General features: G+C 37.9%; 1 protein-coding gene across 2 annotated transcripts in view; it reads right to left on the bottom strand.

Moving 5' to 3' along the window:
• Nucleotides 1-19,600, bottom strand: part of plch1 (phospholipase C, eta 1) — a 167,054-nt gene that overhangs the window by 23,658 nt on the left and 123,796 nt on the right. For both annotated transcript variants that reach the window (XM_036584664.1, XM_036584663.1), the window contains exons 11-13: nucleotides 16,849-16,956; nucleotides 11,736-11,897; nucleotides 4,978-5,043 (exon numbers count right to left, since the gene is read on the bottom strand). In XM_036584664.1, the coding sequence (XP_036440557.1) occupies nucleotides 4,978-5,043; nucleotides 11,736-11,897; nucleotides 16,849-16,956 (336 nt within the window). The remainder of the gene's footprint in view (nucleotides 1-4,977; nucleotides 5,044-11,735; nucleotides 11,898-16,848; nucleotides 16,957-19,600) is intronic.

A 19,600-nucleotide genomic window follows, 5' to 3' on the forward strand; every position in this document is an offset into this window, starting at 1 on the left:
AACACTGAATAATATATGTAATGTATGTAATATTCACAGAACATGAATATATACAAATGTACACAGAGATATAATGAGATAATTATGGCTCTCTTTGAATTTGAAGGCATTTATTTGGCCCGTGAACGGGAACTGTGGCCCAGTTATGGCCCGACCCAAAAAAAGTTCCAGAATTGCCACTACTACCAAAAAAAACAAAGAAATAAACTTCAGACACAAAATATGTTGTGGTTGATCAAATACATGTACAGTATTTTAGTAAAACTATGCTGGCAAAATTGTGTAAATGTAACCTACTCTCACCAGGGCATGTGTCTGGTGAACCTCAAGCTGAAGCCCAATCACACAGTTCGAAAGTGATGAGAGAGAAGAGAACGACAAGAATGCTCACACAAACCCGCATAGTTTTGAGGGGTGGGAAATATCACACACTCTTTCACCTTGTTTGTACCTTGATCAACAAAAAAAAGGAACCTGAACAGATCCTTTATTTCTAACAGTGTAGAAAAGGCTAACCTAAATGATCACAGCACTTATAACATGACATTGTATGTTATATTATAATGTGTGCTCAAAAGAGGCAGATCAACACAGTCATCACAAAGTCAGTGTCCTCTCCATGGGGACATACGCTAAGTACTATCTCTGCAATTTGCTAAATACAGCTGTCTGTACCCTTGAGCACTCCAGTCAGTGAGGACACGCGGTTTGTCTGAGAAGAAAACATTAATTGGAACTTTTTGCTATTAACTGATTGCAGAGATCAACAATGCAATTTTGATTAATGCACACATGCCAAGCTGTGACCTCCTGCTATACACACAACCCAGACAATTGTGCGTAATAGGTTGGAAACTGCAGCCCCTTTAATACGAAGCAGAGCAACCCACTGCAATACAGGTGCCTGATAGCCATCTAACAAAAAATCAATAAAATCTACAGGGACAACATGGTAGACAATTTGAAGGAACCACACACACATATACACAGGGGCCTTCCTTATCGCTCCAATCAAATCTATTGATTTTCTTATAAAAGTGGTGAAAAAAGACCAAAGAATGACGGATCCAATAAAACAACCAAAATAAATAAATAAATAAATAAATGGCCTGGGTGCTTGGCCCCCTGTGTTTGCTGCTGGTGTTCAAAGCAATCATTCTCTGTGTTTATAATCCATGATTGACCTGGGGCAGTAATAACAGTGATTATCAGACATCAGGCCAACAGCAGTCTGCAGCCATCCAACAGGCCATCGATACAAACACCATTACTCTGAATTACATACACACTAAACCACTATTCTAAAGCATTAAACAGACTCCACGGGATAATTAGGCAATGGTTTGGCCAAAATCAAATTCCCCTCATCGCCAAATGTAGTTGATCAACCAAGGCATGTGTGGTGTCTGAAGTATACATCTTTAGTTTTTTCACGGCCAGGTTGCCAACTCTCACAGTTTTGGCCTGAGACTCGTGGTTTTGGGTCTTTTCTCAAGCTCTTTCACTGTGCAAAGAAATCTCAAGCCAAGAAAGCTGTGTACTCAGAACAAACAAGCAATTACAAATTAGACTTTACTTCTCTTTACTGTAATGCTATCACCGTACTTCTCTAAAAATATGGTGTACCAACTAGACAGTGAAAAGGGAAATTCATTTTAGTACTTCGTTTAGAAAGAGACATTCACAGTAAACACTTCTAATTGGAAACCTAGAGAGTAGTGATTAGAAACAGTTCAAAAACAGATGCCTCATATCACATTTTTACATTAAACTTAAGCAATAGAACACGAGAGGGAGGCGAGTGCCGTAGATCATCACAGCCGTGATGTTATACACACAACTTTGAGTGTTCTATCGCTTTTATACAAGAGTTAAATAAATAAAGTAAGAAATTAATAAATTGGACTGTGAATGTGGCATTTAATATGCTTTAATGTTCGCAGTTCCTTCACCAAATTATAGTTCCTTAACAAGCAGCTTGTTAATACATCACAGTAATGGACTCCGGTCACTCGCTGCACAGCCAGTAGTTCATTCCCCAGCTCCTTACACTAAATTCCCAAACTGTCATCACCACAGAGCAGCTTTTTTGTTTTTTATTACAGCAGTTTTATGGCTCAGTCCGATTTGGTCAGACTCTGAAGATCAGACTACACGTTTGGCGAACGGTATTGGGTTCATTTCTGGCTGATTCCAGGTTGTTTAGCTGTTCTTCTGTCGCAGCTGCCGACTGAAAAGCTGCTCAGTGGTGATGACAGTTTGGGAATTTAGTGTCGTCTCATCTTCAGAGTCTGACCAAATCGGCTGTCGGTCAAATGTGATCTTAAAAGTGTCCATTTTCTGTTTGTGCAAAGTAAGAAGTAAAAAATGTTCAAATGGCTTGAGCGTCTACTACAGCTGTCAAACTCGTTTAGCAATGGCGTCTTAGCAGAGTGATACAGTGTTTGTTTGATGTTTTGGCGAAATATCAGCACAGTTAGAGCACTTCTCAACCAATCAGCTTGTGTGGCCGGAACTAACAGTTGTATAACTGCTCATTGACACTACATATTCTTAGGCTTTTTCCACACCCAGGCCATTTCGCTAATACCTGCACCAGAGTTGGTGGTTTTGTGACATTGTGTCTTTATATTTGATTTAGTTGTTTTCACTCAGCAACAACCAAAGTGCACCAAATTATACATGCGGATGTTCCTGTTTAGTGGCCAGGAATAGATGGGGTTAAAGCACAATGTCTCTTTCATGTTTGCCTCCATTCAGCCCACAAACCAGCCTTTTTTAACTTTCACTAGCCTACCACAAGATCCAGATCTGTCCCTCACAAATATTCTTTATATAAGGACCAATTCTGCCAAATTAGTTCCAAGAGTAAAAAATATATATATATTTTTAAAATAACAATTATGTATTTAACAAATCGCTGCTGTCGGAAGAAAACCTTGTATCTCTATTTCTGTCGTTTTTCCGTTTTTGACATAATTTGAAAATGCACGTTCTTTATATTGTGTGTAAATTTCATGATGAATGGACCAAAAGAAACAGCCCAAAATTACTTGGAAAAAAAGTCTGGTTCCATTGACTTACGTTAAAAGTAGAGCATGTTTTTTCCTTCTCCTTTAAAGTTACCATTTTAGAGATATGAGCTTTTCCTCCGACAACAGCGAGATACACAGTAGTAAAGGAGGCTGCCTCTTCAGATGAACTGATGAACTCCCACTACAGCTAACTGGTACACCATTAGATGCTGATGCGGACTCGTCGTCTTTTACAGATCGTTTCTCCTCAGTGGACGATGTGCTAACATTCTGTTTTGTCAGAGTTGCTGTTTCTGGGCGTAGCTAACATTAGTTAGAGTAGCAATCTCTGCTTTCTTAAGCATGTCCTTAACAACGGCCTTTGGCAGCGCGTTCACTTTAAGACACTTGCGTTTCATAGTAGCAAATATCCTTCATGCTTCCTCACAAATACAAACAGTCACACTTTCCAGTGAAAACATAAAATCACCTTTGTACAGAACCGTTATCCTGTATATTTCCTCTGCTTTCCTATAATGAAGCATAACAAATACTTAAATAGTGATTTCAGTATTCAAATACTGGCACCTCGAACTGTTACCTGAGGACTCGTGCATATCCCTCACATACACTGACTGTATTAACATTATAATAAACATTGTGCTTATTACTGTAGTGTTAAGGTAGTGTGGTTCTTGGCTAATTGGCAGGGAATCTGCATGCAGAGGGGAGCTGGCAGGCTCTGATCAGCATGACTGGCACTTCATTAGCAGCCGTTCCACACTTATCAATAGCGATTACTCTCACAGTCCCTCAGCTGCTCTCTCAGCCCTAATCTCAACTTCCGCCACTAGACCACCCTCACTCACACTGTCACGCAGTACCAGAAAGAGGGAGACAGAGAAGCTGAGAGAAAGAGTGAACATGATCACAAAATAGGAAAAAAGAACAAGTGAACCAATGGAAAGCCACAGGTGAATTCTGCATTATAAGCTGACAAATGTTAGTATATGACTGTAAATGTTAGTATTTACCAATTTTTCATGATTACCTCATTATAGCATTGTACAGCCTACATCATATCACGCAGCAGCTCAGCTGAAGTGTGCTGGCTAAATTCGTAATGTGGTCATAATTCTATTCTCATAAAAAAATAAGTAAATATAAGAATTATTAATTTGCTAACCATATTTTAATATAAAATATAATTTCACTTTAAAAACTGAAAGTGATTTTACCCTGTTTTCCATAATGTTATGTTAAAGATATTGTACATTTTGTTCCCTCTACCATTTCCAATCTGTGCAGAATACTGTAAATAATAATGTTACAGTAATCCATATGAAGCACAACAAGAAATTCTGTTATACACTAATGTAGAGATTTATTTAGGTGAATTTAAATGTTATATGATATGTAGGAGTGTGTGTGGGTGTGTGGGTGTGTATGTCACCTTAGTAACCACCTGGGATAACATAGCAATGGCCTCAAGCCAACTTAAAGTTTGTTCAAAACTTTCCCCTTTTAGTTCATATAGTTTTTTAGTTTTGTTCTTTTTTAAGTAGCACAATTATAAGTGAAATTCGATGTCAGCTTTTTATTCAAAAATAATTTTGCTACAAATTACTGACCATTGAATTGCATTACTTTTACAGTTATTATGTAAAAATTCAGGAGATTTTAAACATTGCTTTTTACTGTAAGTGTCCAGCAGAATACAACTACATCACACTTCTCTTGTGGTCCAGGTGCCTGTGAGGTCACAGTATAAATTACTGTAATTTTACAGTATTTTTCTATTTGCTATCATCACTGTATTTCAGACTGACAGACAAAATCAAAGTTATACTGGTGCTACAATATTTAATTTGTGCTCATCAGCTTTTGTGATATTACAAATTGGCTGAGGTGGCACAAATATGTTTCACCTTGAGTGACACCTAGTGATGATATTTCTTCTCACCTTCTGTTTGAGGTTGCTGATGAAGGATCGACTCTGAGACTTCTTTATGCCCCCCTCTTTGGAATTCTGGGAATGGACATAAACACAAACAAACAGTGCTGACATTATTAATATATACAAAAACAACCAAGACAAGTTCTCTAAAAGCAAATCAGAAGCTCCTAATTACATGTAATTACATGCTCAGCTGTAGTGGTGCATTAATCCGCGTCTACATAAGGACTTTTTTTCGAACCAAATTGATACCAACACACCTAAAAGTGGTTCTTCATAGGTTCTTTAGTAAAGGCAATGGTTATATACACAGACAGACAACCAAAGGAACCACTTGAATGTTTGAATGGTTCTTTGCTTAGTTAAATGGCTTTTCTCTACAATAGAGCAACTGTTGCAAAAGGTTCTTTACAGAAAATGGTTCTATACACAACCAATAAGGGTTCCACTATTGTTATAAGTCAACAAATAATTTTGTAATATATAGACCCTGTGTTTCTAAGAGTGAATATAAAAAGAAACCGCCCACATCTATGCTCATTTGTCTTTGTGAGAGGACTGGCACTTACAGGGTCGTATGCAAAAGTTTGGACCTGATTAAATGATGTTTTGTTGATTTTCTAAGTGAAAATAAGTACACACCCTCCAAAGAGAACACATTTCTGCACATTTAAATGCAGAGTTACTGTTTATTCACTGAATTTGACATATAAAAAAGAAAAACATAAAACATAGCCTGTGCAAAAGTTATTGCACATTTATTCTGTATGTTTTATTTTTTCCAATATGTTGAACTGAAACAAATTGAAATTGTGTACTAAATTTTGCAGAAAAGTGCAAAAGTTAAGTGTTTATATATTTTTACTTAGAAAATCAATTTAACTAGAGGTGTTCAAGTGTTTGCATGTTCGATTATATTTAGATGTAGATATTTTTTCCGTATGTCCACCTTAAATTGAGTAAGTACCCCAAAAAAAAACTTTTGCCTCAGCATAATTTCTTTGTACTTTTTCCACTTCTGCTTTAAATGTAGCGTTAATGTAGTGTTTTTCAGTTGATTTACAAACAAAGGTACATAAAAATTACTACCTGGCTGATCTATTTATGTGTGCTGTCCATATAAAATATGATACCATTAGACACAATTTATTAAGTAAATGGGGTTCTCCTGCCTGGTGTGAAAACACGTAGGATAGACATCTCCTCTGATAATTAATCAAAACATGTCAATCAGGACAGTGCACAGGGCTGGTCAGATTAGGGATTTAATGAATGGAGTCTGAGCACGTGCCGCTCTGACCCAATTATTCTGTTTGATTATGGAAAAGCCATTTTTTATAACATATGATTTATATAGATGCTACTTATTAAGTAAAAGGTTTTTCCAACTGAGTGGGGATGGGTGATCCACATGATGGATGGATTGATCAGAAAATTCATTGTAATCACTGCACAGGTGCACAGAGGGAACCAAGAAGAAATACAGTGCAATATGAATAAAGCGTGCTGGTCAATTTTAATGCACCATAGCTATTTGTGAGGAACAATCGGGAGTGGAGAAATATTCCGTTCTAGAGAAACCTGCCAGAATTAATCACAGCAGAGTCATCACCGTTCACAGTGGTGGTGATAGGGACCAGACGTCCACCTCTAAAAACTACCTTACAAAAAGTTATTACACAAAATGGTTATGAATATCCTGCCTGATGCCTGAGACATTGTTTTAAGAAGATTTTGGCTTAAAATCAAGTATGGTGTTCGTTCAGGCAGGCCACGAAGTCAAGCTAAGGCCACAATCATCTGCTGTTATGAGCTGACCTCAATCAGCTGATGGATCAGCTGATCAGCTGCGACGCATACAATGGCTAAATTCATCGGGGCGCTTATTTAAGCTGCTTTAGCCTGCCCATTCCCGCCGCTTCCTCTGTAGCCACTTTGCAACCTGCCTCCAGCCCGTCTCCTCCCTGCTGTATCTGGCTTGTTTAATGTCATGTTTGTTGTCATTGATTCCTGCTCTGTTCCTGCTCTGACCCTAGAGGGGGTCTTTCTGCTGCTCACCCTGCCTTAGGCTTTCCATATATGCAGCAGGAAGGGCAGGGAGGTCCCAGAACAGAGGCAAATAATTTACAGCAAATGGAAATAAAAAAAAAATAAATTAAGAAGTGGTCAAAAGTCCAAACAGGACCCAAAGCAAATGTATTTTTTCATATTTACCACCAGATTTTACCATTATTATCTTTATCTCTAGCATCACCACTCTTTAATTTGACAGTTTTGTTTTTCAAACTACTACTGAAAGCAAATATTGAAATTTTTTTCATCAAAAAGTGGCTTAAACACCTGAGAGGTTTAATGACATCACAATAACATTGAATACACACCAGACACTGCACATCACTGTCATATAAAAGTAGCTGAAGCGTCATCTACTCTACCTCCAAATTAACTCCGTCATGTAAACAATTCAGGGGGGAATATCAGCTTTGAAAGCCATGGTATTAATAGAGAATCATCATTTATATGGTACTTTCTGTTGAGAGGTGTCGGTCCCAAACCCTAAGCCCTAAATTTCAGCTTGTAAATATAACATTTGCCTTTTTTGTTCATGCATTTCTCCTGCAAACTGAATCGTATCTAGCTTTTACTTCTTATGGAACCTACCAAACCAAGTCAAGTCAAGAGGCTTTTATTGTCATTCCATCTATGTACAAGTACACAGTGGAGTGAAATTATGTTCCTCCAAGGACCATGGTGCAACATGTAACTTAAAATAGACGTAAAACGTGCCGACGTAAGTGTGCAAAAAAATTAAAATAGAAACAAATGCAAAAAAATTAAACTAGAAACAAACAATAAATACAATAAATAAAACAGACATTAGACACAGTAAACAGGCAGGACAGTGCAGCACCGACACAGCACTCATTTCTGAGCATGAGGTAGTGGAATAAGGTGCAGAGATATTTAACATGCTGTGATCTGTGAGCTTCCGCAGATTATAACATATGTGAGCACAGCAGTTCCAAAAGTAGGATATACACAGTACCAGAGTGAACAAAGTGTAAACACTGTATTAGCAGCAATGTTCCAGAGCATCAAAGAGGAGTGTGTGTGAGTGTAGAGTATGTGTGTGAGGGGGTTTTCAGTTCAGTCCTTTCAGACTGTTCCATCAGCTGAACAGTCAGTATGTATTTCAATTAATTAACTGAGAAAAGGTGGCCTATTAGACCTACTTGTCGTGTCTTCTTATCATCTTTTAAGTGTAAAAATCATTTATATTGATACAAATATGAAGTTAAGACTCCTAACTAGTAACACTGCTGGGGTACATCTAATAAAAATAATAAATAAATAGACAATATATAAATCATCTCATAGACTTTCCACCAGGGACCTCCTGATACTGTGACAAATGTTTACATGTGTGATGTCATTTCCACAGAACAACCTTGCTGGCTAATTTGTCTCCAAAACATTTTGAATAACCTTAGATGGGTTGTGTATGAGTGTGTTTGAGAGGCTATGTGTGTTGTAGGGTTATTAGCGTGCAGCGGGGCACAAAGGCCATGGGCTTCAGAAACCCCTCCATGATGTCAGGAATAAATTCAGATGAGCAGACTGCTCCCAGCAGGAATGCCGAGGGAGGGAACAACAGAGCCGAAAGGAGGAACCAAAATAATCACTCTGCACTCACAGCGCAGAAAGAGAGGCACTGAAAAATGTAACATGTTGAGTTTATTTGATTTAAATGTGTAGATCTCTGCCACATCATACGGCAATAACTGTGCTGAGTTATATTTTATTTGGTTGCACATATTTGAATCGAGTAAATTCTATGCATCAGAGAGAGAGAGAGAGAGACAATGAGAGCGAGAGAGAAAAATGATAGAGAGAATAAGAAAGATAAAGAGAAAGACAAAAAGAAAGAGAGAAAGAGAAAAGGAGAGAGAATGGGAGAAAGAAAGAAAGAGAGAGAATGAGACAGAGAATGACAGAGACAAAGAGGGACAATGAGAGAAAGAGAGAGAAAATGAGAAAACGAATGAGAGAGAATAAGAGCAAGAGAAAGAAAGAATGATAGAGAGAATAAGAAAGAGAGAGAGAGAAAGACAAAAGAGAGAAGGAATGAGAGAAAGAGAGCAAGAAAACGAAAAAGAGAGGATGAGAGAAAGAATGAGATAGAGAGAGAAAAAGAAAGAAAGAGAGAGAATGAAAGAAATAGAGAGAATGAGAGAGAGAAAGAATGGGAGAGAGAGAGAGAGAGAGAGAGAGAGAGAGAGAGTGAGAAAAAGAATAAGAGAGAATGAAAGAGAGATAATCACAGAAAGAGAGACAGAGAGAGGGAGAGAGAGAGAAAGAAGGAGAGAGACAGAGAGAGGGAGAGAGAGAGAGAAAGAAGGAGATAGAGAGAGAGAGGGAGACAGAGAGAGAGAGAGTCAAAGGAAATAGACAAATCAAGAACATCTGCAACTTAAACAAAGAAGCTGCTGGTGTTCTCAGAACAACGGACTGACCACCCCACTGTCCAGACATCAAAATCACTGAATCTGTTTGGGTTACTTGGATTGTGAGAAGCAAAACTGCAACCAACTTCTAAGACTGAACTTTGGAGGTTCTTTAGAAAAGAATTCTTTAAAAAAAACAGAATCAAGCCTCCTGAAAAGAATGGAAGCTGTAATAAAGACAAAGTGTAGAGACGCTTAATATAAAACCAAATTGTGAGGTAAAATTTCCGACGTTCAAAGATTTCAGTATGACTGTAGACGTGAGTGCGTACACACACAGACAGATGCCCAGATAAACAGAAACAGTGACGTGTGTTTCACACTACAGACACACGCACACATTAAGATCATGAAGAGAAGCAGATTAGATAACACAGGAAGAGAAACACCCTCAGCGCATTCCAGATGCCTCATTAAAATGGATGTTTAGGGAGTGCCAGCTCTAATAATAGGAAAGAGAGAGAGAAGAGCGAGGAGGCAGAAGCAAAATATGAAATATGAAAAAGTGACGCTGCTGCAGACGTTCTGAGCACTGCAGCGTGTGCATGTGCAGCGTGTGACGCTCTGCAGGAGCCTGCGGTGTGATCCAGATACCATCGTCTCTCAGAGGGCCCTCACAGGTTTCAGACGTGCATACACACTACTTAGCAATGTCCAATAGTATAAACTGATCTGGCTGCAGATGAAGGTATTACATCATTCTGGAAATGATTCTGAAGTAATGCTGCTATTCTACAACTTTAAGGGTTTCAAACATGGGCATGAGTAACCCCCAAATAATTTAGATAATAATTAGGGTACCATAAAAATGTGTCACTATTACTAATACTGATATGATAAATATTGATGAAACTATTTTGATGCCTAAAAAAGCCCTAGAGTGGGGAAATGGAGCTCGAAAGTTCTCCAGATTCACTGTAGTTCCTTTCGTCAAGCATTTTATATTAAGCTAGAGAGGGGTGGTCAATCCCGATCCTGGAGATTCTCTTGAAGTCCTTCATTACCAGGATCAGGTGTGTTAGTCTAGGGGTGGAGCTAAACTTTGCTAGGTAGATCTCCAGTACCAGAATTGGGCACCCTTGAGCTAAAGAGTTGCTAAGATTAATGGTACCTTTTAATGTAGTTAGAATCAATCAATCAATCAATCAATCAATCAAACCTTTATGCTGACTCGAAAGTACATTGAGGGTGACCCTCATTTCCAATGTAGCTGAGCAAATTACAAGGGATTGAAAAAGTTGAAATAAAATTTACCAACTAAAATCATCAAGATAAAAAGATGTATATAAAATAATATAAAAATAAAAATAGAAAACAGGTATAATATATATATATATAATAGTAAAAGAACCAACTTAGATAGTAGGCAAAAAAAAATCAAATTATTCACTAAAATTTATTTAGAATACATTTTGATATGTGACTGTATAAAAGAGTGTTTGGTTTAGTAGCTACATCACAACAGATTATGTAGACAGTACTTATCACTGAGGCTGAGACTAGCATAGTAAACATAACATTAACATTATCTGTGCTTTTGGTCCGTTAGCTAGCGCAATCAGAAGAGGCGCTGATGGCAAGATAGGTTTTGTTTGAGGGCACAGAAAGTGTTGACCTGATGTCTGTCTAACTGTCTAAGTTACTTAACATTATTATCATAGTTTACCCATATAACATTGCTCCTATGGTCCACTTACTAATAGCTAATGATATTAGCTTTCAGGCATTAAACCATTAGCAAGTAAGCATGATGTTAAGTCTGTCTTTCTGTTCATATATCAATATGTGTTCTCATAAGCATCAAAAATGAAAGGAGTGCAGTGAGAGTAGCTATTGTATATGCAGGTAAGGGGTACTTAGAAACTGTAATTTGTAAGTTTTTGTCATTAACTGTGCTCTTTATGCTGGGTTCACTTCTTTGTGTTCACATACATGGAGAGTTCCAAGCCTTTTTTCATGAATCTGATTTTAGATCAAGTAAAGACTAATAAACTTTTATATAGTTCTGAGCTGTAAAATGTACAAAATGTTTTTTTTCAGTAATTTACATATGTTTTTTTCAGTAACTTACATATCTGTATCTCCAAAAGCTGTTTAATAGCTAATGAGATTTCTATGACTGCATTCGCCCCCTCCCCCCCCTCCCCCACAAGAACGTCCTGTTCCTGTTCAATCTCTCCAGTGTTCAACCCAAAGTTACACTCTTGGTTCCAAAAGATGAAATTTTAATATTAGGTAAGGGACGTGCGTGCGTGCTACCTTGCGCAGGTTTTTGTGCAGGCCTTCGTGTGTAGCTCGGAGCAGCGCTCGGATGGAGAAGCTGTCCGTATCTTCTTTATCACCGATCTGAGACTCCTTTAGTAGAGAGTCCAGCTTCTTCCTGATGTGTGACTCAACCAGGTGCTGTGTGGGCCCATTAGACTGAACAGAGAGAGAGGCAAAAAAGGCGAGATAGACGTATTACAAACTACAGACAAAATAAGTGAACAGTGGCCTTTTCATTGCAGTCCTGGTCTCAAGTCCTGAAACTTGACTGGGATGCTACTTTTTTCCTTAAAACTAAAGTTTAAAAAATGCCCCAGTATTTTTTAAGTTAGTTTGTGGTAGACAAGTTTGCTAACTCTGATGTTAGCTGGTTGGTTAACTGTAGCTGCACACAAGCCACCAACCATGTCAGTACTGTACATGATTATATTCACTTTATACCTTTCACTGTTTATGGTAGGCAAGTTAATTGCTATGTTAGCACCCTGGCTAACTGCAGCTGCACACAAGTCACCCCACCACCACCAACCATGCCAGTTATCTACGCCATTTTCCTACTGTGCAGTATTCTCTCATAAGTATACCGTTTTATTTGTGTCGTTACTGCTTACGGTTGTTGAGTTAGCTCGGTAACTAACTAACTCGGACCAATATGTAGTTATCTAGTGTGTAATTATCTCCTTAACAGCTAAACCTAGCCCTCACCTTAACCCTGATCCTAATCCTACCCTTAACCCTGGTTGTAATGATGAGAATCAGCTGAGTTTCACCAGATCTGTTAACACTTTCTGTACATATATAGGGGGACTTCTATTATGCACGGCCAACATGGCAGCTTCGCATTTCCTAACTACACACAAAACACAAACGTTCAATGGTGTGAATAAGGCTGAACCATCATTCGTAGTACTGTCTGCTATGTTATTCATTGACAGTTTCCACAATATTGGAAAACACCAGTGAAATTCCACCCTAGCCTAGGTTTGTATGTGCCGTTTGCCATTTTATAGCCTTGAAACAAATACTCCTGCCACTCTCCCTGAGTCTCTGAAGCCACTCTCCAAGGTAAAAACATCACTGTTTAATGACCTCCCATTGAGCTAAATTTACTCCTCACAGAGTGGAATCAGTATCTGCTCCACAGGAGTTCATTCACCATGGCTGCTGTTTCTGTGTGACTAATTTAGGTAGACAGAACATAACAGGTTTTTTTTTTTTTAAATGAATAAAAACAGATGTAATAAAAAAGTATAAGACCAAATGCTGTTTTTGCACTTGTCTGGCGCACAAACAAGAACGTATCCACCCTCTTTAGTTGGCTGCAAATGAGTGCTGTGTGAAATTCAACTGAAATGCAAAGTCAATATTTATGTAATGAATGTTTTGGTCCAAATTCCCCAAATTCGTGGACCAGTCCCATCAGACCCATAATGTGTCAACCAGTCTCAATCACCCAAATTTGATGCACCAGTCCCATCAAGTTCCATTTCATCACAATCCTCCAAATTCAGCCCACCATTTACATCAATTACCATCATGTCCAGACCCCTCAAATTCAATGCATCATTGCCGTCGTGCACCGTCTCATCCAAATCTTCCAAATTTGATGCACCAGTCCCATGCTGCACCTTCCCATCCAAATCCCCTGAATTTGATGCACCAGTCCTATGCTGGAACATCTTGTCCATCATGCTCTGTCCTGTCCAAATCCTCCAAATTTCCAGTCCCATCAGTCACATCATGCACCATCCTGTCTAAATCCCCCAAAATTCAACGTAGCAAACCCATCAGTCCCATCTGCACCATCCTGTTACAAAACACTGTTATTTGAATTCTATTGAATCATTTAGTCTATCAGAAGCGAAAACACTGCATAGACACAATGTATGAATTCATTTTAATGATTTCATTAAAAAGAGCTGCTTCGATATCTATTTCACACGTTCAAGCAGCCGTGAAATTAGACGAAGCCTCCCAAGCTCTAACTGGCTCTCATAAAAAGACTTCTCTGAGTGGATCGTTAAACGTTAATCACCGACAAAATGCAACACGGCTGTTATGTCAGATAGAATGAGGCGAGACTTAACTTGCAATTAGCACAATCAACATGTATCAAAATGACGACAACTTAATGTGAAAAACAAGGGTTTAAATCTGTCTCAGATGACATCCTGTGCCAGAAACGACTGGGATCTGTTTGATTAACAAACAGATCCCAGATTAAATGTCAGATTTATTACATCTTTATTATTCAGTAACATGGACTACCATTTAAAGTGGCAAATGGAATGGCGTTTTAAATTTGGGAGATTTGAATGGGACTGTGCACTGCACCAAATCAAAGGGCTGTTTATCAGATGGAGAGAGTAATGATAGTCTGGCAGGTCTTGCATGGTTTTTAGGAGTCCAATTTTCTCTATAGGCTTATCACTTTCGGAAACTCTCAATTCTTCACTGTGACTTTCCCCTTCCTTATGCAAGTGGACTATCTATATGTAATCTCCTAAGAAAAATGTTGAAAATTGAATAACATGAATTGTATAGCTGTCTTGACTGGATTGATTGATTTAATAAATGAAGGATGGCTTTTGCACAGCACTGTATATATTTATGTATTGAATATATATAAAGCTCTATTCTATTCTACTCTATTCTATATACTTTACCAAGTAATTAACCAAGTAATGAATGGCTTAAGATTAATAACTGAATAATAAGTCTATTCCTAAATGACCAAAATGACCAAGATAATATTTTCTATGAAACCTGCATTCATAAATAGTAATAAATGTGCTTATAACTCTTTGTAACTTCACAACAATACTATAATTATTGTTTTTGATGACCTATAAATCGAGTGCTTCAAGAGTGTACTGTTTGTGTCTGTCAGTGCACACCCTGTGTGTATATATATATATATATATATATATATATATATATATATATATATATATATATATAAACAAAGAATAACATAAAAGATCAAAAACAGCAAATATTGAAATATTTATAATGTTTTTATGATTGTTAATATGTGTCAATATGTGTTATGCACAGGTCAATATTCATTTATAATGGATAGTTACAATTGTGTTAATTCATGCTAATATGTCCCCAAAGAAGTAATTACAGTTTCATTAGTAATTCTGTCCTTATTTTTAGAGCCTTATGAAGCATTACTGGAGTTTATAAATATGCCTACAAAGTGCTGTTACCAAGTCACAAAGAGTTATACATGCATTTATTATGGCTTATGGGTTCGCAGAATGTGTCACCAGTAACACAATATGCATGTCAGGTAGGATCAAAATGCATCTGGCGAATGAGGCCTGCAAGTAAAGCAGAAGCTTTAGAGTCAGAAACGGGCAGATGTTGACAAATTAGCCTACGTGACTGAAGAGAATGTTGCCTACCGGCCTAAAGGCTTTCATTACTGCAAACCTGGGGATTATTTACCATCAGAATGCTGTTTTTATGCAGAGGAGGGTTTAAGCCGGAGGAGGAATGGCTTTTCAGCCAGGGGTTTTGCCGGTAATAGTGTTATTGTGGTGCTTTTTTTCACACACACAAAGGGCCACACTGGGGGATTGTTCACTGATCGATGGAGCGTCTGCTAAAGACTGGCAGGATCTGCCCACAGGCAGCCCAAACAGAGAGACGAGGAAGAGTCCATCTGAAGTAGCTGAGCACAGAGAGAAAGATGAGCAAACAACAAAGTTTGGGCAAAAATCCTCTTATATGTCAAACTGTCTAAGTGAATATACTCCACAATGACGTCTACTGTCTGTTCCAAGAACACAAAAGGAGTGAGACTGCATTTGGTATACAGTCGTTTGCAAAAGTTTGGGTCAAATTACGTTTTTTACACACTTCTGTACATTTTAATGCACAATTACTGTTTATGTGTTGATTTGTTATCTTTTTTTTTAATTGAAAAATTTGGCCCTTACTTTTTTATGTTTTTCCCAACGTGTTAAACTCAAGTAAATGAAGAGAAATTGTGCACTACATTTTCCCTCTAGAGCAGGGCTGTTTAATTAAAATTCAATAAGGTCCAGTTAGAGAAAATCTCCTCAAGCAAAGGTCCAGAACATCATAATGCCTTGCATAATGATTCAGTGCCATATACTGTAAACTGAAGTAGCCTAGTTGGTATATCAACATCTTATACAGTCAACAACTGAATATCAAATCAAATAAAGTACAATTCAGTCATATTTCAACAACATTTACTGTCAGTTTTCTCTTTTTAGACAACACTGTGTGAAATAATCTGGCTCACTTTCTTCTCCGACTGCTCTGTCTCGCCTCGTCCCTCCTCTGTGTGTGCGTCACTCACTCGAGTCTCAGTGCTCATCGTAATGCATAGATCTGATTGGCTGAGTAGTGTCACATGTGATATTTACAATGCATGCGATTGGTCTGTGAGTCTCCCGGGCTGCTAAAGCTACCGTAAAGGCTAGAAATGTTACGCCGATTAAAATAGGACCACCCCATCGAAATTAAATAATTCTCTATAGTTTATCGGTTATAGGTCGAGGTCCACATAGGACAGCATCTGGGTCCACACTCGGACCGCGGTCCGCCTATTAGTGACCTCTGCTCTAGAGGATGTAGTATTATTTTTCAAGCAACTAAACTGGGGGTGTTTAAACATTTGCATACAACTGTATATACTCCCTCCACATGCATGCTATAACTGTGGTATCACGTGATGAATATTCATTTATTTTTCCAGAGCTTGTTTTATGCATTTTTATTACTATTTTATTTTTACTGCTTGTTTTTAGTGTCACTTTTATCACTATTTTAAGAATTTTCATTTTCATTTTTCCTTCCTTATTTAACGCATTTATGTTAACTATTTTCTGTTCTTCTCTTATGCTGGTTAATAAATGAGCCTTTCACCTTCTAAAGCACATTCAGCTGCATTTTAAATGTATGAACTAAATAAGTAAAGTTATTATTGTTATTATTATTATTATTATTATTATGTGAAATGTGAAAGGAACTGAGAGAACTGTGAACAACAGCTGATGTTTTTATAGATTTGTCACTAGCTGAGAGATTTTTCGAGAGGTTTTGGAGGCTCTGTGGAAGATCTTACTGTGCTGTTCTTCAGTTTGAAGTCATCTTCGATCTCATCTGCACTGTCATCGTCTGACACCTCCCCCTCCTCAGCATCTGCAGAGAGATACGAAGGCAGCCGCTTGCCCTGAAGAGAGAGAGAGAGGGAGAGAGAGAGAGAGAGAGAGAGAGAGAGGGAGAGAGAGATGTCACAATGCAGTTTTGATAACAATGCAATTCCAACACTGATGCCAGCAGTTTTCTTGAATTTGCTGGAAAAAATAAAGTGCTTTTCACTTACTTGATTCAAATATGTACATCATACTCACATAAATGAAATATATATGGTTTCTATAACTACGCAAAAGCTAGAGACCCTTCATTTGTTTAATGTCAAGTCAAAATGGCCATTATGTAGAGGGAGTTTCATTCCAAAATGCATTCATTTCACATGATTTATACATTGTCAGAAGTCTGGTGTGCACACATAGAAGAAATAATAATACCATTTTATGATTAATATCACCTTCATTAGATTAAATAAAAATGGGTTTTCCATTAAATATCAGCTATTATTGTTAAATATTAGATATTATTGTTATAACTGTGTTATATCCAAAACAGATGTAAAACATTTTGGAATATGCTCTTCATACATTTAACAGAAAACTACAAATAAGCACCTAAATATTTTACAGTATTTAGCATGTTTATGTTTGTTGTTATTACAGCTTCTATTCATTTTTGGAGGTTTGCTTTCAGTTTTTCAAAGAAATCTGCTCCAAAGTTCAGTCTTAGAAGTTGGTTGCATTTTCAGTTGTTCCTGATAACGATTTCTGACTCAGCAGTACATAAAACATTTCTCTACTGAGTCTCAGACATCCAGTTTTGGTGTTTTAGTGCAAATTGTCTTCCTTTTTATCTATTTCCTTTTGTCAGTGATGCCTTTTTATTTTCAGACTCACAGTGTTGAGTTGTCTTCTCACAGTGGAAGGATGGACAGAAACCTGTGGATGTTTTCAAGATCTGAAGCAAGAGTGGAGCTTGTCTGTCAAACATTGAGTGCGTTTACATTCACTCAATAATCCGATCTTTCGGGATTTCTCCTGTTATCTGATTATTCAAATGGTCATGTAAACAGCATATTCTGATTTCTTAGATCGGAGTAAGGTCTAGAAAATTAAGAACTCTGTTAAAGAGAGCTGGATTTTAGTTCAGTAATCAGATTTCTCAGTGCATGTAAACTCTTACTCTGATTTCTTTCGCATTTCTCAGTCTGCGCATGTGTGAAAACAAACAGCGGTACCGGAAATAAGCAAACAGCGTTGCCTTGAGAGGGCATCAAAACACTTTTGAAGAGACGCTGAAACCGACTACGTGCTTGACAAAATGAAGGATTTAAATATCCTTCATCTTCAAGATGATGTATGTTCATATTTTCAGGTAAAGCGGCACGTTTTGAAAAAAAAAGTAAAGCGGCATGAAGTTTTAGTTTTTTTCATTATGCTTATGTCATGTCTTGTTCTGTGAGTTTATTGGTTTGTTGCAAAGCAAAAATCTGATTACTGTCTGACTCCAGTTTTGGAAACTCCTATTCTTTTTCACTTATTTTCCCTTGATTCTTCCCTTTCTTGAAAATTAAATCAGCCCCTTAAATGGCCAGGGCCCACCAGAGGGTGCAAAGTTTTATTACACACTTCTATAACCTAAGAATAGCTCAACCAGTTTGCACAGAAGTCCCTGTAGTTACTGAGTAATAAGTCTTAGCATGTAATAAGCCTGGGATTTAAAGGGGTTAATAAAGGGTCATCTGGACGTTTGCACAGTACTGTACATGGTAGAAGTTTCTGATAAAATGGCCTGAAGAGCCCCTTTGCATGTCTGGTGAAGAAAATAAGCGGCTATTAGGCCACCATCTGCTCAATTAAGGGGGAATTCATCTATTTAACAGTTGTGCTCTAGAAGCCTCACATTTCCACTGGGTTTCAGTAAACACGTCTGCCAGAGTGTAGCGCCGTCCCGCAGGGCAGACGCTGCTCATTTTTCACCTGTTGATTATCAGACTCTCCCTAGACACTTCACGCTCACTTCACACACCCACTCACAGGGGGCTGCAAATTAGCTTTGCCCAAAACCCCAAAGCACAGGACGCACTCATGTCTAAAGACAAACGGCCTCTTTAGGAGCAGAGTCTCTCCTTTCTGAAGCTCAGAGATGCTTTAGTGGTCATTAAATCCCCCTCATGAGATTGGCACCCCGCCTTCTCTCCCTCTATCTACCCATCCTTAAGACTGTTTCTTTCTCTGACTGTCTTTCTTTATCTCTTTCAGCGTTCTGCACCTTGTGGAGATGTTGCTGGTGCCGGGTGACGTGATTAGGGAGGTAAAATCGATACTGAGCTTTTCAACCATGAGAGGATGAATCTTATTTAGAGGGGCATCCTTTACGTGTGTGCACTAGTGAGAGCAAGGCAGGGAGCCTTTGTTGTGTGCTTACTCATCCTTAGAGGTCAGCGGTGATTGTTATCATTCTGCTATACTATTTAATGGACTTAATTTTTGCATTCCATTTTTCCAATTATAATGCATGTTGTGCTTAAATGTACCAGAAGGTCACAGTTCATAAGTTATAGTTAAGTTATAAGTTATAGTTAAAGTTGTAGTCATAATTCATGTTTACATGAATTTCCATCTAATGTTATCCCTTTCAATAAATTGTCTTTCAATATATCCCTTTCAATAAATTAGCCCATAAATATTTGGATGTTGACAAAACTATTTAGCTCTCTACCA

Source organism: Colossoma macropomum, unplaced genomic scaffold (assembly GCF_904425465.1).
Source record: "Colossoma macropomum unplaced genomic scaffold, Colossoma_macropomum, whole genome shotgun sequence".
NCBI lineage: Eukaryota > Metazoa > Chordata > Actinopteri > Characiformes > Serrasalmidae > Colossoma > Colossoma macropomum.